The 18208-nt window shown below is 40.1% G+C and overlaps 1 protein-coding gene across 8 annotated transcripts in view; it reads right to left on the bottom strand.

Annotated features, from left to right (window-relative positions):
- The window catches only part of KDM6A (lysine demethylase 6A), a 242894-nt gene that overhangs the window by 138682 nt on the left and 86004 nt on the right, over positions 1-18208 (bottom strand). For all 8 annotated transcript variants that reach the window (XR_009762780.1, XM_061627506.1, XM_061627503.1 and 5 more), the window contains one exon: positions 6509-6558. Coding sequence is in view for 7 of the 8 variants with exons in the window: in XM_061627506.1 (XP_061483490.1) it covers positions 6509-6558 (50 nt within the window). In the remaining variant the exon portion in view is untranslated. The remainder of the gene's footprint in view (positions 1-6508; positions 6559-18208) is intronic.

The raw sequence follows: 18208 nt of genomic DNA, 5'->3' as shown, positions 1-18208 counted from the left end.
ACTCTCAGCACCCATCACTAACTACACTTCCCAGGATTCTTTGGGAGAAGCCATGACTGTCTAAAGTAGAATACAGGTCTGGTGTGGATGTGGCCAGGGACAGCTTTGGTTTAAATTTGGGTGGCAGGCTAAATATGCCTGCTGTAGAATAAAAAGTTGGGGGAACCCCTGAAAAAGTATAATACTGTTCACAATGTTCTCCTTTTGGAAAGCAAAGGGGCTTCCCCTCTGCCCAATGCCAACCCACCCAATCTCCTCCCCTCCCCTTTCCCACCCTTCTCTCCTCCCTGCTCCTCCCCCAGGTCAGTTTAATCTATCCTAAAAGCATGATTGCACAGGAGTAAAACCCAATGAACTCAAAAAGCATGCAAATGATCAAACCTGCCCTGCTCTCTTCCTCCCTCTTATCTCCTCCCTCTTGTCTCTTCCCTCCCCCATCCCCTTCCAATCCCCTCCTTCCCTCTCCTCTCCCTTCTTCCTCCCCTCCCTCTTCTCCCCCCATGGTCAGTTTCACCTATCCTAAGCATCTATCCTAAGCATGATTGCACAGGAGTAAATCCCACTGAACTCAATAAGCATGCAAATGATCAAACCTACCTTTCCACTCCTCCCCCTTATTCCTCCCCTCCCCTCTTCTTTCCTCCTCCTCCTCCCCTGCCCACTACAGCCCTCCCTCCCTTTCTCCTCCCCCCATGGTCAGTTTCACCTATCCCCTTCCTCCACTCTGACCTTCCTCGCCTCCCTACCCTTGCCCTTCCTTCTCTTCCCCATTCCATCCCCTGTGGTCAGTTTCACCTATCCTAAGCATGATTGCAGGGGAATAAATCCCACTGAACTCAATAAGCATGCAAATGATCAATCCATTCTCAGCAAACTTGCGCAGGACCCCATTTCTTATCTCCCGGATTAAAAAGCAGGGAAATTCACTAATATGCAAAAAAACCTTGCGGTTTAAGAATGTACCTATAGCCCACAGATATTTCTACCAAACTTTAAAAAGCAGGGAAATTGGGCAGCTATAGTGAATGCACCAGGGGAGCAGGAGACCTGAACTCCTCTCTGAGATATTGGACTGCCCTACACATTTTTTAAAATGCAAACACAGTTTGGGTTGGTCTTTCACAGTCCAATCCACTCCCTGTGTACCTTGGAAGAATTTGGTAACATGTGCCTCTGAGCATATGGTGAGTGATGGCAACACCTGCAATCAGCCCAAATAACAGAGACAAGATATATGTGTTGGGCTGATCTTATTTTAGCACGGAGGAAGCAACAATATTAAGATAGTTGATAGAGTTCAGATGGTCGCTTTAAATATGTGTGATTTACTTTGCAATTTTAGTGAAGTTTCCTATAGGAAATCATTCCCCCTCTTATTCCTCCGCTCCCCTCTTCCTTCCTTTTCACTATTTGCCTCAGTTCCTCAGATTCCCTTCCTATGAAAGTTGGTTCAGGCATAAGTATCTATGAAGCCAGATGCAAATAATTCATTCAGCTTCTCTCCTTATTCTCCTTTAGCACATCTTTGATGCCCTCATCATCCAAAAGACCAACCACCTCCCTAGCTGGTCTCCTGCTACTAATGTATTCAAATATTTTATTGTTGTTTGTTACTTTGGCTTTAGTAGTATGCTCCTCAAATAATTCTTTAGCATCCCTTTTTGTCCTGTTACATTTGTTTTGCCAATGTCTATTCCTTTCCTTTTTGTTCCCCTCATTTGAACAAGACTTCCATTTTCTAAATGAAGCCATCTTGCCTATATTATTATTCTTGTTGTTGTTTGATTTATATCCCGCCCTTCCTCCCAGCAGGAGCCCAAAACAAAAGCACTAAAACATCATAAAAACAAACTTTAAAACACATTAAAACAAAACATCTTCAAAAACGTTACTTTAAAAAGCTAACAAAACATCTTCTAAGATTAAAAATATTTTTAAAAAGGAAGTTTAAGAACATATTAAAAAGCAATTCCAACACAGATGTAGACTAATAGCTTCTTTTAGTCTGCTTGTGAACCACACAGGCATTATCTTTGCCAGGTGGACTACTCTGAAGAATTTGATATTACTGACCACAGTATGCTTCTGGACTGCCTGGGAAATGTGCAACTTGGGGGCACCAAGTTTCTTGAAGAGTGTGCCCAGAAGATGGAGCGGCAGCGCTTCTACTTAACACTTTGGCCATTGGTCTAAAGTGCCCCATATGGTTATATCCTGTAGTCCATGCTATTCAACATCTACATGAAACTGTAAAAACCTCTCCACATGTGGACTTCTACGCCATTAATATGTGGATAATACTCAACTATGTATCTCCTTCTCATCCAAATCCTGGAAAGTTCTGAATCTGTAAGACAAGGATGGGAAAACTGTGGCTCTGCAGATGTTGTTGGACTGGAGTCCCATCAGCCCTAGTCAGCATGGCAAATGGTCAGGGGCAATTTGAGTTGTGGTCCAACAACATATAATGAGCTACAGGTACCCCATCTCTGCTGTATGACAAATATTGTATTTTTTATTTATTAAATTTATATCCCCCCTTCCTCCCAGAAGGAGTCCATACAGAATTGATGAGGTCCAACCAACAGACTGAAGCATAATCTAGACAAGACAATTTTTTCTGATCAGCAGGATGACAGACTTGGGAATAATGTTTAACCTCTCCTGGAACAAGGTTGTGTGCCCTTTGAAGACCAATTCTGCAGTTTAGGTCTGCTTCTGGATCCAATCCTGAGCCTGGATATTTATGAAGTGGAGTGGTCAGAAATATGTTTGAACTGCTGAGACTTGTGTGCCAACTGTTCCTATTCCTTGAGGTCTCAGATCTATCCACGATGACACATGCCTCAGTTTCATCTCATTTGGACTTCTACAATTCTCTCTGTCTGGGGCTGTCGCTGAAAAGAGTTTGAAAACTTCAGGTGGTTCAAAATTCTGCAGCCACACTATTGGCTAAACCCAGTTACCAGAAACATATTGTTAAAACAGCTTCACTTTGCAGGTTCATTTCTAGGAATAGTTCAAAGTGCAGGTTATGAACTATAAAGTCCTAAACAGCTTAGGATTAGGGTACATCAAGGATCCTTCTCCAATACGAACTTGCTCAGCTATGGGAGTTTCCAGGGTGCTCTTCTGCCTGACCAGCACGTGAGACTTATCTAGCAGAGACTCAAAAACAGTCTTTTTCAGTGGCTGCACCCTGGTTCTGAAATTCCCTCCCTTGTGCAGCCCTAGTAGCCCCTCCATTCACTCCTCCTCCTTTGTCCTGTGAGATGAAAAATTTTACTCTATTTCCCTTGGGGGTGGGGGGTTGTTAATTGGTCTTAGTGGGCTGCTGCTCTTTTGGATTGGTTTTCTGTTCTTCAATTTATGTACTGTTATTAAATTGCTGTATTGCTTGAAACTACTTTGGACACCAATGCAAAAAGGTAGGATACATGTGTATAAAATAAATAAATAATAAAAATAAATTAAACTTCCCAATTCTAAAAAAAACAAGTGGCAACCAATCTTAGACTTTTTTAGGCTCAAATGCTGTTCCTATGTTCTTTCTACATTAAATCTTCTTGAAAGGCAGAATAAGAATGACACTTCCTCCACCTTGACTTGCTTAAGCATTTTAGGAATGCAGGAAAAACATAATCAGAAATACTAGCAAATCGATATCACATATTGTTGTCTACATTTTATTGTATTATATTATCAACTTAATTGGCATATATCCAAAGATCTGTAAGTCAAGTTGCATTCATACACCTAGGTTATCCCACATCAGCCCTTCCTGCTGCAGCCCCTGGCACTTGCTGAAAAGCAACTCCTGAGAGTCAAAAGAACCCCTGGAATTTTGTGCAGTGAGGTGGAGGGTGGGATGATAAAGTGGTAGAAACTGAATGCAACTATTATGCAAGTGAAAGGACCTTCTGCTTGTGCTAGGGGCTCTTTGGATCCACTAAACTGGGTATATTTAATTGCACATCTACTAAGAACAGAGAACTTACTGCAGCCTTACCAGTAAGTCCACAAAAGTTTATTGCCCACAATGTTTTTACTAGCTTGCTTGCAGTAATCTGCATTAACTGTATGTGACCCAATTTTTGTAAAGCTTTGTTGCCCAAATGCCCAGAAAAGATTTACTGACCAGAGGCAGGCAGTAAAGTGACTACAAGCCTGACCCACAGATTTCTTTTTACATTGCGAAATAAAATTAAGGCTGTATACATTCTTATTCACAGCTTTAGTTAATTCTGAAATTAAATGCAAAATACTAATGTAATCAATTAAGTATTCTAGGTATGAATAGTGCATTCACAAAATAAAACCAGTAATAGGGAAGGAGAGCAACAAAAAAGAAAGAGATGTTTACTTCGGGCAACCACCATGCCCTTTTCATAGTGTCTAAGAACAAACATCTACAGTAAGTTGTATGTTCTTAGACACTATGATTATTATAGAGTCCAAAAAATCTGGACACAAATTTTCCTGGAAGGAGGGAGGAGTAGCACAGGCCATGTCATTTCTATATAGGTAAAATGTTTGTCCATTCGTATACTTATAAAGCAGATCAGTGAATCTGATCCCAACCTAACATTTATTACACCAATGAAAGTTTTTGTCAAAAAGTCAGAGAGAATGTGTGTGTGTGCATGCACATTCAAAAATGCTCATCAGAACTGTAGACTCTGATGTTATGATCATCTCAGTTCCTGGTTTCTGAGAGGTGAAAAAATTCAGGAACTGCGGATTGAATACAGCAGTGGTACATTTTGGCAATCCATTTTCATTCCTGAGATCTGCTCTGAACTGTCAGCAGAAATGCACAGATCTTTGTTGGCTTTCCACTTCTGGTTGTGACATAGTTTTTGCCTTCTGTGGAAAAGGAAAGCATACAGATGTGGAAACAGTGATTGGTGGCCCAATGCCCCCCTCTTCCATTGTGGAGCAGAGGGTGGGAAAAATTAGAGAAGGCTACCAAACAACATGGATGACACTGCAAGACATGGTATCCCACTGAAAGGAGCTGCTGCACACGCTGCAAACATGTTTCCTGCAAATGCATAAAAAATGGATTGCAGCATCCGCTCCTTTGTGCTTATGAAGAACAGTTTTCAAAGCATAGTAGAAATAACTGTGTGCCTTTTATTATTCTTTATAATTATTTCAATTTTTACTACCGCTATTATTAGGTATTATGATTTTCAAATACACAGTTTACACACATACTTTCATATATACTGTATGTGTAATTAAGTGCATGTAGAAAATATTTACATAAGTTTTGCACCCCGAATTACACTCTTCTATTAATAAACAAAGCTAGAATGGGTAAATGATGGTACTAGATAGACAGCATGTCCAAATCTACATATTCCACATGCCATGACTGCTTTATAACTTACTAGCTGGTTTGCCTGTGGTTTCATGAGGAAAGCCCCACACATACACTCCAAACGCACCACATACACTCTGAATTTTTGGACAAAATTTTTCTTGCTGTACAATATAATGTACATTGGGAAGATTTGTGAACCAAAGTAGATTCCACCATAATAGGTTTGAGCTGTTCCAGCTCACAACTTTGAAGTTTCAGAACCTGGTTTAAGGGAAAATCTGGTTAATTTTATTTAAGTCTGTGCAAACTGCTTATCTGTGAGTGGGAAAAGGGGAACAAGATAAACTGCTACATATAAGGGAAGACTATGGGGGAGGTTGACTATATATTTGCCAACCACGGGAGGGAGCAACTATGAACATCAGTGTGGACTATGTGGAGAAGAAACTCTCCCCTAACAAAATTGGGGGGGGGGGAGAGAATATCTTCAGTTTAAGGTCTGGCAATCTCAGTTGTTCCCCTCACCATGGCAGGGGGGAAGTCAGGCTCTGGTAAGTGAGATGGGTCCAAAGCTTGCTCCCAAATGGAGCTGCAGAAGGGGAGGAATGATACCTGCACCCCTCACCCAGTCCCAAACTTGGACAAAAATTTGTCTCTGCACTTGATGGTTGAAGTGCCAGTCACTAGAAAAACAGAGAAACCCAGTACCCATACCCATCTGCTGCCCTTTGTCAGCTCCAACCTGGAGAAGGGCAACAGAGGTGATCTATCACAGAACTTGTGCTGTGTTCTAAAGATGCTGTACGAAATCAGGAACAGTATCACCGAGCCCCCCACCCAATCAAATTGTTGACCCTTCTCTAGGGCGGAAAAAAAATATCAAGTTAACTTGGTAAAAAATAATGTATGAGAGTACAAATACAATGAAAGGAGAAACAGGATGGTGTAAGAAAATCTCTCCCAATAAATTTTGGAGGGAGTCAGGATATCTACCGTTCATCACTTCAGCCCTGAAAAAAGCAACAGTAACTCAAAGCACATGCAGCCAGCTACATAAGACCACCATGCAAGTATGAGCCATGGCAAGCAACAGTGTAGATAAAGTTACAGCAAAACACTGTGGCATTTATACATATAAGCTCCTAGGCATTAATTTTAAAACATAAAATCTATACAGACCTTCCAGTAGTCAGATTGTAAACTGTAGTACCTCTGGTATGCAGATAATGCTGTAATAGAAAAGAAACATTTTTTTGTTTAAGAAAAACTCAATGTTTTAAGTAGTTATAACTAGTTATTTGCTGGGTGCAAATACAATGTTAACTCCATCATAAACATGGTTAGCAGGGCAAGACCTCAGGGGAAGTACTCTTCCTCTTGCCACCCCTCTTCTCTGGAGCACAACTTCCCCTCTCCTGATTCACTGTGTTCTAAGAACACAAATGTTTTTATTTAATCAAGATCCAGAACCGATAGTTTAATGCCAGGTTTCAGTTCTGGTTTAAAAGAGGACTCTGGTTAATATCAAGATCAGTACCAATGAACTGGTTAACAACACTTAAAGGGGAGAAGATTCATTCCCAAAATGTTCCACTGGGTTCAGGGGATCTAAGTGTGTTTAGAATTGAAGCTCTAAACTCTTAATCTTGGTTAAGAGACAATATTATATCTGCAGAAGTCCAATGTGCACAGGAACCTCACACAGACATGATCCTGCATTTTAATAGAAATTTGCAGCGATAATGCCACAAAACATCAGCCTAAAATTCCTAAACTCATCATTATTTTTAATTAGGAATAATAGAAACCATAAATGAAGAGAAGCAATTTCTACAAAGGATTTCTACAGTTCAACCCCAAGCAAAATAACTGCCTTATATAAATGATGCTGACGGTTCTTTTACTTAACCTTCTAGTAATTTTTTTTCTATTACTGACCATTCCCTTCACTTTTATCTTGAGTGTACTTTAAGACATGTTATGTCTTCAAGCTCAAGTAGTATAATAAAATTAACGACTGCTAGCTGAAAGGCACAATAATAAAGTCCATTTGCTTAAGCTAGCCTTTCCCAACCTTTAGGGTCCCTTATGTTGCTGGACTACAATTCCCATAATTCCTGACCATTGGCCATGCTGACTGAGGCTGATGAGACTTGTAGTCCAGCAACATCTGGGGACCGAAAGGTTGGAAAAGGCTGAAGCTTTGCAGCAATTAGAATGTTTATTAAAATTGTATATTTTAAATAATTGTTTCAACAGGTTATGTTCATTATGTCATAGCATCCTAGGATATATAAATCCCCCCCAATATAATAAAATAATTGGAAACCCCACTACTAAAAAAGCAAAACTAGAACAGACTCTTATGGGTGATATCTAACCAAGTCATTCTCAGAGCAGGCTCATGGAAATAGATAAACATAAGTTACTTGTCCATTGGTTTCAATGGGTCTGTTCTGAGTATGACTAATACTGGGTATCATCCTATATGTCTAGGATTGGGCTTGGGCTTGTGGGAGTTGTAGTTCAAAAAAGTAACTTTTCCAAGCTCTGGATTCACATGGTGGTGATGAAATGCCTTGTGCTACCATTTTACTACAGTAAATTTGTTAGTACTAGTTAATATACAATTGCCATTTATGAAGGAGTCGGAGTCAGAGTCCGGTACATTTCTACCGACTCCGACTCCACCCAAAATTGCTTCCGACTCCGACTCCACAGCCCTGGCTGTAATTTATGTAAGTACTTCACACTGCATCTCGTATTTCTTATATAATTTACAAAAGTCAGTGTATTAAGGGCATATCTATACTACAGACAAACTAACTGAATAGTAATTCACTATACCAAGGAGACCCATGGAAATGATGTACTCTGAGTAGGACAAAGAATTTTAACCCCCTTATCAAACCACAACTTCCAGAATTGTTTGAGGGAAGCCATGACAGTTGATTAGGAATACAACTAATGTAAATTTTTCATGTACAGAAGTCCTCAGAAGCCACTGAATCCTGTATTTCATAATCTTCTAAGGGGAACCAAATACTTACCGAGTTTAAGCAGACACGAAAAGGAAATTATAAATATGAAATTTAAAATTATGAATAGTCTGTGGACTGTTCTTGGTATATTCATGTTGCAATAATCCACATACAAAGAAACATCAGTTCCCAAGTTTTCAGCATGCCCAAGAAACAGAATCCAGGGTTCAACTATACATATAGGCATGAGTGAATAAGCAGGTTTAGTCCCTTCTACTGTCCCTCGGATATTTTGTAAATATCATTCCCCTTATTAGTAAAATACATATACCACATACGAGCACTTTCAAAGCCAAAAAGGCTTAAGGAGAAGAACAGAGTGAACCCCTGTTGTCCTGGGGCAAGAGAACCTAGAGGTTTGACAATCTTAGTCTTTCAGTGGGAGGTTGAAATCAAGGGGAAAAGTTGGGATCCACATGCTCAGTTAGATGTTCTGAGGATGATCAGTTGCAGGTTATGGCTGCAAGCATGTGCAAGGAAAGAGAACATGGCTGATGGGGGAGGAAAACATTCTGCTCAGCCTCAATACACATTGGGCAAAGGGGCAGAAATTTGCATGAAAATTAGGTTCAGTGAGCATTCTATTTATCCAACCCCTTTAATCATAGTCTGTGCCAGGCTCTCATTTGATATGTAACATGAAAAATTTGTGCATTTTTTTTAAAAAAGAAAATAATACTTTATGTGGAATACTGCAAGTCTGCATTTCTGAACATGCAGGGAGTGTTACATGTAGTTAACAGTGTTGGGAACAGAAAAATATGAGGGCAAATGTAGCAGAAAAATTATTGCAGGGAATTCGGGCAAGTGACAGTTGATTTGATAGGCATATATAATTTGAAAAACTGTATCTAAGCATTCTTTGGGAAAGGCTGCTTCATAGACTGTAGCAGAAACCTAAATTTCTGAGGGAGGAAAACTGACTATATAGGAAAAAGAAAACCATGCAATCAGAGAAAAATAGAGGGTATAAAGCTCTAAAAAGACAATAAGTAGAAAATGATGATGTTCTAAAAATCCTTCAACAGTTAAAAATTAACTATATAAGAAAGTACAAATGCATTTTAAATTTTATAAGTTAAAATAAGTTTTACACAGAATTATCAATGTAAAGCAATGTTTAAAAAAACAATGTTGTTTAATTTATAGTAAACAAGGTGGGAGGGCAGCAAAAAAGGTAGAATAATACATGAACAGCAAAAAAAAAAATTCACTGGCCTCCACTTGTTTATTTAACTTCAAGTTTAAGAAGACCAACATTACGTTGCATTCTATCACACACTAGTGTGACCAAGAAACAGAATCCAGGATAGGGGAATGCATGTAAAGGCTGACCACAGAGAACGAAAACTTCAGTTGCATGCATTGAAGTCTACTGATAGAACCAATTGGTGCAACCCTTTTCTCCCACCATGCATATAGTCTACACATGGATGATGAGAGCAGGACTAAATGGTGCTAGTGTACAGCCTTCATTTCAATGAGGTTTGTGAAGAAGTACTCATGTTTTTTTCCCAAGTAGCACCTCCTTGAATAATGAATGAGAGTCCCATGGAATATGTACAATAAGAACCAAGAATGTTCCAAGGAAGTAAACACTTCTAGGTATAGTACTAAATCCCAACCATATGAAATCACCTGACCTTGCAAAGATTCTTAGATGTATAAGGCAGGGCTGTGGAGTCGGAGTCGTGAGCAATTTTGGGTGGAGTCGGAGTCGGTATAAATGTACCGACTCTGACTCTGATTCCGACTCCTTCATAATTGGCAAATGTATTATACAGCCACAAGAGTGGCTGTATACTATAGCCAGCATGGATTTTTCACATTCCACAATGTTAAATGGAAAATACCTCCGCATGCCATTCTGATGCTTCCCATAAGCTCATTTCAAAACAAAACCTTACAAAACTTATAGTTATGAGCTCAGAAACGCTTGCTTAACAACCATGTCAATTTTCATGGTGATACACAAAGCAGTCAGAGAAAATCGAGAGTTCAAAGTCTAAAAAGAGAGAGAGAAACCTCAGAGACCTTTTGGACTTTTTTCTGCCAGAGTTCTCATAATCTGTTGAAATTCATTAAAAATCAGCCATGTTCACAGAGTAACTGTAAACCTAATACTGACCTTGCCCCAGAGCTTGGAAAAAACTCGTAAGAAATGAGTTACTTGTAATTCACTACATTTTTGCGTAACGAGAGGATAATTTTGTTACATTTGCCTGTAAAAGAACGAGTGATAATTTAATTACTTTCCAGCCGTAACTGTAATGTTTCCAACGTTCCATTTACCGTTACTTGGGGGGGGGGAAGTCTGCTCCTGTGATCGGTGGACAAAAGAATGTGCGTCACACGTGGAGAGCCAGACCACAGAAGCAGAATGGAGGTGAAGAACTGAGGTGAGTGGCGATGGTGAGTGGCGATGGTGCGTGTGCATGCGTGCGCCTCCACCGCTTGTCCTGCCGCCCCTTTCTGCCTGCCTCCTCCTCTCCTCTGGTGCCTATCGCTGGCTGCCTCTCCCCTCACTGCTTGTCGCAAAACGCCCTATTCATCAAAGGCTCTGTATTTGTGAATTTCCTGAAGTGGAGGACATCACGCACTATTTACTACGATGTGCGCTGTATACCGAGCCTAGAAGGAAATTCCTTGCCACCATTTTATACTCCTGGAGATACAGACCACCTTTGGAGCAAACGTATGCTCTTCTTGCTCCCTCCGATCCATGGGTAATACTTCAAGTGGCAAAATTTGCCTTGGCGGCGGGGAAATTGAGAGCTGGTCATTTAGCAACTGTGGGTATGCGTCCGGAGCCCGCCCCTGACTAGTCTATTTTAACTATAAGCCCCATGGCTTGTTTTTCTTTTAATGCATTTTAGGTATTGTGTGTGATCTCTTGTAATAGGTGTCTTTTACATTTTATATGGTTTTATTCGCCTTTTCCTATTTGATTGGTTGTACTATATTGTGATGGCCACTGGCTACAAACAATAAAATTTCCTCTTCCATTGACAAAGCCAATAGTACAAGAGTAAGTCATTGTATTGGTAGAAATTATGATAGTACATAAGAAACAGAAAGTACACAAATATATATATGAAATAGAGCAATATTAATAAAATATATGCAAAAAAGACTCAGGGAACTTCCAGAAGATTTTTTTTATTGAACATTCAACGTGATTTGTTTGCAGGGAGATTTGATGACATTGCATCAAAACAAGCCTTGTCCCTTTTCCAGTGCATTTTCCTGTTACTTTTCTCATTGCAAAAAAATCTGATCTTCAGTAGAAGGTTGGTGGCGCAAGACCCCCTCATCAACTACAATTGTATAACCTGAGTTTGCTGGTATGTGACTGAGTCCCACCCAAAACTAGTGGCGGTCTGAAAGTGCCTTCATGTAGTAGCCAAAAAATATATTGGAAATGCAAATATTCTTTTCAAGCTGAAGCTAAGAAGAATGTATTACAGAGTTGTTGGATGGGATCTCCAGATTACATTCTGTTCCTTTGCTTCATCAAAACCAATTCAGAAATGAGTGTGTAAATGTAACTCACATATAATAAATGAGTTCTTCTACATATCTTAGAGCACTATCACTTCTGCAAATATATCTCGATGTCTACTATGCAGGAAGTGAGGGGAAGGCAGAAGTGAAGAAGCCTAGGCCAGGAAGCTTGTGCCATCAGCTCCTGGGGTTGACCTGGAAAATATTCTGTATTTGTTGCTTATTCAAAATATTTTAAATGCTTCTTCTCCCCCCCCGTCTGTATATTGATTTTTAAATAGTAGCAAAAGACAATTGGGTTGCATGATGAGGATCAAAAGTTCACAACACTCTTCACCCCTCCATAACCCCAAGAAATTGGTCCTAAATTTAAACTATAAAAAAGAACAAATGTGACACATTGGCTGTACGTATGCATGCATGCATGTCCAAACAAACAGATTTAATTTTCATTTAGACTGCCTATCTAATGCAGAAACATCATACATTTTGACTGTTATGTCCTTGAATATAAGAATCAAAACTGGTTATAGAAACAGCTAGCAGCCCTTGTTTGTGATCAGGGTGGTGGTGGGGAAACGTCAGTGCAGTTATGAAGCCAAAATTCCACAGCGCAGTCCATAAAGGTGGCAACAATAGTTGGGTCTAGACATCAAGCAACTTTCTTCTGATGACAAGTACAGATAGGCAGAAACAAGAGCCGTCCAAGAATTATGATCTGCACTGGCTGAGCTACATTCCAGTATTACCATGTACAACTGAAAGTTTACTCTTGTTGCTAACCATTGTTGCTATGTGCCTTCAAGTTGATTACGACTTATGGCGACCCTATGAATCAGAGCCCTCCAATAGCATCTTTCATGAACCACCCAGTTCAGATCTTGTAAGTTCAGGTCTGTGGCTTCCTTTGGAATCAATCCATCTCTTGTTTGGCCTTCCTCTTTTTCTACTCCCTTCTGTTTTTCCCAGCATTATTGTCTTTTCTAGTGAATCATGTCTTCTCTGTTGCGCTGTGTGTGTGTGCTTAATTTAGTTTAAAACAACACAGCAGCAGCAGCAGAGTAACAGCAGATGTTGAAATGCCAGTGTGCCAGCGTGTGTGTGTTTTACCTAAGAAAGCAGGCTTTTACCCTGCATCAGCATCATTGAGACTTAGTAAAATAAGAAAAGCTAGTTTATTCACAGAAATACATAGTAGATTGAAAGGCATACTGAGTTCTAACTAACTAGCTAAGTTGGAGGTGTAACACCCAGGTGTGGGAGTTAGCCCCATGCTAGGAGAGAGAGCAGAGACAGAGAAGGAAGGAAGTGGAAAGGGCAGAAGGAGGAGGGGCACGTAAGCTTCCCTAAGGACTTAACAGTCTAGCGACAGAAGGAAGTCAGTCAGCGCATTGCAGGTAAAGGTAAACAAGCCTATCCATTTGGAGGACCCTAGCTCTATCTCCCTTCTGGAACACAAACAAAAGAACAAAACAGGAGTTGCTCTTGCCCCACTTCCAACATTCTCATGATGTGTCCAAAGTATGATAACCTCAGTTTCATCATTTTAGCTTCTAGTGACAGTTCTGGTTTAATTTGTTCTGACACCCAATTATTTGTCTTTTTCACAGTCCATGGTATGCACAAAGTTATCCTCCAACACCACATTTCAAATGAGTTGACTTTTCTCTTATCTACTTTTTTCACTGTCCAACTTTTACATCCATACATAGAGATTGGGAATATCATGGTCTGAATGATCCTGACTTTAGTGTTCAGTGATACATCTTTGCATTTGAGGACCTTTTCTAGTTCTCTCATAGCTGCGCTCCCCAGTCCTAGCCTTCTTCTAATTTCTTGACTATTGTCTCCATTTTGGTTAATGGCTGTGCCGAGGTATTGATAATCCTTGACAAGTTCAAAGTCCTCATTGTCAACTTTAAAGTTACATAAATCTTTTGTTGTCATTATTTTAGTCTTCTTGACGTTCAGCTGTCATCCTGCTTTTGTGCTTTCCTCTTTAACTTTCATTATTGTCATGATCTGTGGGTGGGTAGGAGGCGACAAGGGAGGAGGTGGAGAGTGAGACAGGGTGGAGTGGAGAAAACAATTTTTAAAAATGGAGTGGAGGGGAAAAGGAGCCAGAGGGCAAGAACATGGATAAAGGAGAAGGAGGCAGCAGCAGAATGGAGAACTGTGGAGGTGAAAGATGACAACGTGTCTGTGTGTGCGTTTGCACTTGGCACATAAAGTGGCCTCCACCACCCTCTCTGGCTACTGTGCTGCATTTGCAGTATTTTAACTTTTTTGCATCTCAGGGGAAAATGTTTGCTTGGGTGACTGTCCCTTAGTTGGTGGAAGGGCAGGGTCTGGGAGGTGGTTAAGTGAGAGAGATTATGCTTCTTGGCTGAGTGGGGAAAGGGGTTGCACTTGGTTTGACGTGCAAAGATCTGAGTAGTGGCCTCTGCCTCCCTCCCCACCACCCTTACCAGCGGAGAGACCACCACTGCTATCTTATGGATAAAAAGAATATTCTACTACCTCTGTATGTGTGTGTTTATTTTTAATGTTGTTTTAGGCTACTTAGATGTGCAGCAGCCAAGGCCAGCACATTGTAGATGTTTTTTTAAAAAAGTAACTGAAATGTAACTGCAGTGGTTACTTTTGAGAAAAAGTAATCAGTTACTTTCAGTGTCATTGTAATTGTAACTGTAATTACTACTTTTTGTGCCATGTAACTGTAACTGTAATTTATTACTTTTTAAAAGTAATCTTCCAAGCTCTGCCTTGCCTCATACTCTGACCTTCATCTACTGCAGTTTAAAAGTTAAAAAAACGCCTGGCTGATTTTTAATTAATTTAAGAAATTTTGGCTGGAAGCCTATTATAACGCGGGGCATGCTCAGTAAGGACCAACTGTCAGTGTTCTAAAAGCCTCACAGCTGCTGGGCTTGGCTAATAAGAGGGCCACACCCACACCAGACTTGATTTCACTTGAGACAGTCATGGCTTCCCTCAAAGAATCCTGGGAAGTGTAGTTTGTGAAGGCTGCTGAGAGGAGACTCCTATTCTCCTGAGAGAATGGTTAACAGTCAGCCACTCTGATTGAAGGTCTGTGAGAGGAACAGGGCATCTCCTAGCAACTCTCAGCACCCTTCACTAACTACACTTCCCAGGATTCTTTGAGAGAAGCCATAATAAATTCTTTTAAATTGTTTTTAAAAGGGACTTCCTGGAAGATTGCTCCACCTGTGGCTGCCTCTGAGATGAGCTCTGTCTCAGAGGAAGCTTTTTTCAGTTTAAAATCAGTCAAAAGAGAACTTTGACTGGTGTAAATGTTCTCCCAGGCAAAGGTGAACCGAATAGATTATCCACAGAAACTTTGTTGGGCTGTCGGTGGCTGGAATTGATCAGGAATTCCCTGGGAAAGGAAGGCATACCTAGCAGCCGAGGACGGAGTTAGGACTTCCAGCAAGCTGGGCTGAAAAAAAGCGAGACGTTTTTTCTTTTAAACGATCCACAATGGGAGAGCTTTCTTCTGTCTAATCTTATCATTTGGCTTAAATTACTACAGTAAAAGAGATTTGTTTAAGAATCAGCAATTAAGATACCTGGGTGAATTACACTTCTCTCTTTTACACAAGAAATTAAGGAGGAGGAGAAAGAAAATTTAAAAAGCTTATCTTATTTTTTATGGCAAAAAGCAGGCCTGAATTTGGAAACTATAAAGATTAAAACGGATGAGGGGCAATTTACCCGAAGAGAAAATCTGATTTAGATGATAATTTGATTGATATATGTCTGGGACTACTTTTTCTTGGACTACTTTCTTTAGATGAATCTGCTGTTCGTGTATGTTACTAATTGTTCGGCGCTGTGAACCAAATTTGTTTTGCATTCTTGGACGTGTGGGAGATAAGAACTGTGCTGGCCAGATGTCAACAGGCCTGGAATATTAACTCCCTTATTGCTGGAAAAAGAAGCAAATTACTCTTTGCTTGGGAATTGTGGCTATATTGGAAATTTGAAGGGTTTTTTTTTTTTCGGCTTTAAGAATGACAATCAAAGAAGTGGCAGAGACCCTGGATGTACCCCTGGAAGGGTTTTCCTCTCTGGATATGTTTCAGAAGATAATGGATGAGATTAAGATAACGAAACAAGAACTGGGACAGAGTAGACAAGAGATGGCAACTGAATTTGGTAAAGTGAAACAGGAAAGAAATAAAAGATTATATGAGAAAAGAAGCAGATGGACAAGCAATAGAATATGAAAAAGAAATTAAAGGGAAGGAGCAAATTCTGGAGATTGGATCAGATATATCAAATGTGGAATTGGAAAAAGATTTGGACTTTATGGCAAAAATTGAAGGGAGGATGCAAGTCCTGGAGATTGGAACAGATATATCAAGTGTGGAACTGGAAAAATATTTGGAGTTTGTGGATCTTGGAGATAAAGATTACTGTTTGGAATTCGGCGTTGTCCCTGGAGAAATTGATGAAGATATCAGAGATAAAGCTATCAATGTTTCGATGGAATTTCTGGACTGGAATGATTTGATGGAACTTGAAATAGAGAAAATTTATAGAATTAATTCCAGATATGTGACAATGGAAAAACTCTCAAGAGATGTGCTAGTGCATTTCGTAAAAAAGAGGAACAGAGATATGACTTTACAACAATATTTCAGCAACACATTCAGAATTGATGGCAAGGAAATATTTGTGAGGAAGGAAATTCCCATCAGACTCTTACTATATGACTATGACAGCAAGATTATTACGGGTGCAAGGATGGAAGTTGGAAGATGGAATTAATACTGATAATGGAAAAATGGCTATTGAAATTACTGGTCCTAGTAGACTTGATGAGATGGATTAACTGACATGTTTATTTGAAGAAAAATCGAGGGATATATTTCTCAAGGAGTGGAAACCTCTCTTTGACTTTTTGCAGAAAGAATAAAGTGATGTTAATGAGATTTGATGATTAATTAAGATAACTACTGGAGGAAAGTGATTTTGTAATATATTAAGAGACAGGTTTGTCATATATCATAGACCTATAACTGATCTGTGACAAATCGGAAGTCAACATTTTATTTTATTGTTTAATTTGTTTCTTTTTTGTTTGAAAATTTGAATAAAATTAATGATAAAAAAAATTGTTTTTAAAAGATGTGTTTTTAAATTTGTATATTTGTTTTTAATGTTTTTAGTTATTGTAAACCGCCCAGAGAGCTTCAGCTATGCGGCGGTATATAAATACACTAAATAAATAGATAAATAAATAATGATTGTCCAAAGTATAATAGAGGCCTGGTGTGGATGTGGCCAGGGACAGCTTTGTTTTAAATTTGGGCGGGAGGTAGGGTTGCCAGGTTCAGGTCCTGAGACTGATCCTGTATCTTTCGGAGAAGAGAAAGTCAGCCAAGTGCAGGTGTTCTTGCAACATTGTAATGGGAAAAACCACAAGGTAGAATTCTGCCTTCCCCCTGCCCAACTTTGAAAGATACAGAAGACGTCTTGGTTGCCAGGCCCAGCCTGGTCAGTTTTACCTATCCTAATCATGATTGCATAGGAGTAAATTCAATTCAACTCAATAATCATACAAATGATCAGACCTGCCTTTTCCCTCCTTCCCCTCTCCTCTCCCTGCCTCCTCCCCTCCCCTCTTCCTTCTTCCGCCTCCCCTGCCCACTCCAGCCCTCAGTCCCTCCCCCCCCAGTCAGTTTTACCTATCCTAAGCATGACTGCATGGGAGTAAATTCCACTGAACTCAATAAACATGCAAATGACCACATCTGTCCTCCTTCTCCCCTCCTGCCTGCTCCCCTCCCCCTTCTCCCCTCTGCCTTTCCCCCCCTCCCTCCTCCCCCCCTCCCTTCCCCATCCCCTGTGGTCAGTTTCACCTATCCTAAGCATGATTGCCGTGTGTGTGTGGTGTGTGTAAATCCCACTGAACTCAATAAGCATGGAAATGATCAATCCATTCTCAGCAAACTTGGACAGGATCCCATTTCTTACCTCCCGGATTAAAAAGCAGGGAAATTCACTAATACACAAAAAACCTTAAGAATGTACCTATAGCTCACAGATATTTCTATCAAACTTTAAAAAGCAGGGAAATTGGGCAGCTATAGTGAATGCACCAGGGAAGCAGGAGACCTGAACTCCTCTCTGAGATATTGTACTGCCCTACAAAGTTGTCAAAATGCAAACACAATTTGGGTTGGTCTTTCACAGTCCAATCCACTTGCTGTGTAGCTTGGAAGAATTGGGTAACATGTGCCTCTGAGCATATGGTGAGTGGTGGCAACACTTGGTGCAAAGCTGAATGACTTTATCCTTTAAGTGC

Source organism: Rhineura floridana, chromosome 5 (genome assembly GCF_030035675.1).
Source record: "Rhineura floridana isolate rRhiFlo1 chromosome 5, rRhiFlo1.hap2, whole genome shotgun sequence".
In the NCBI taxonomy this organism is placed as follows: Eukaryota; Metazoa; Chordata; class Lepidosauria; order Squamata; family Rhineuridae; genus Rhineura; species Rhineura floridana.
Note: the sequence above shows the minus strand (reverse complement) of the source record. Positions and strands in the feature narration are given on the sequence as shown.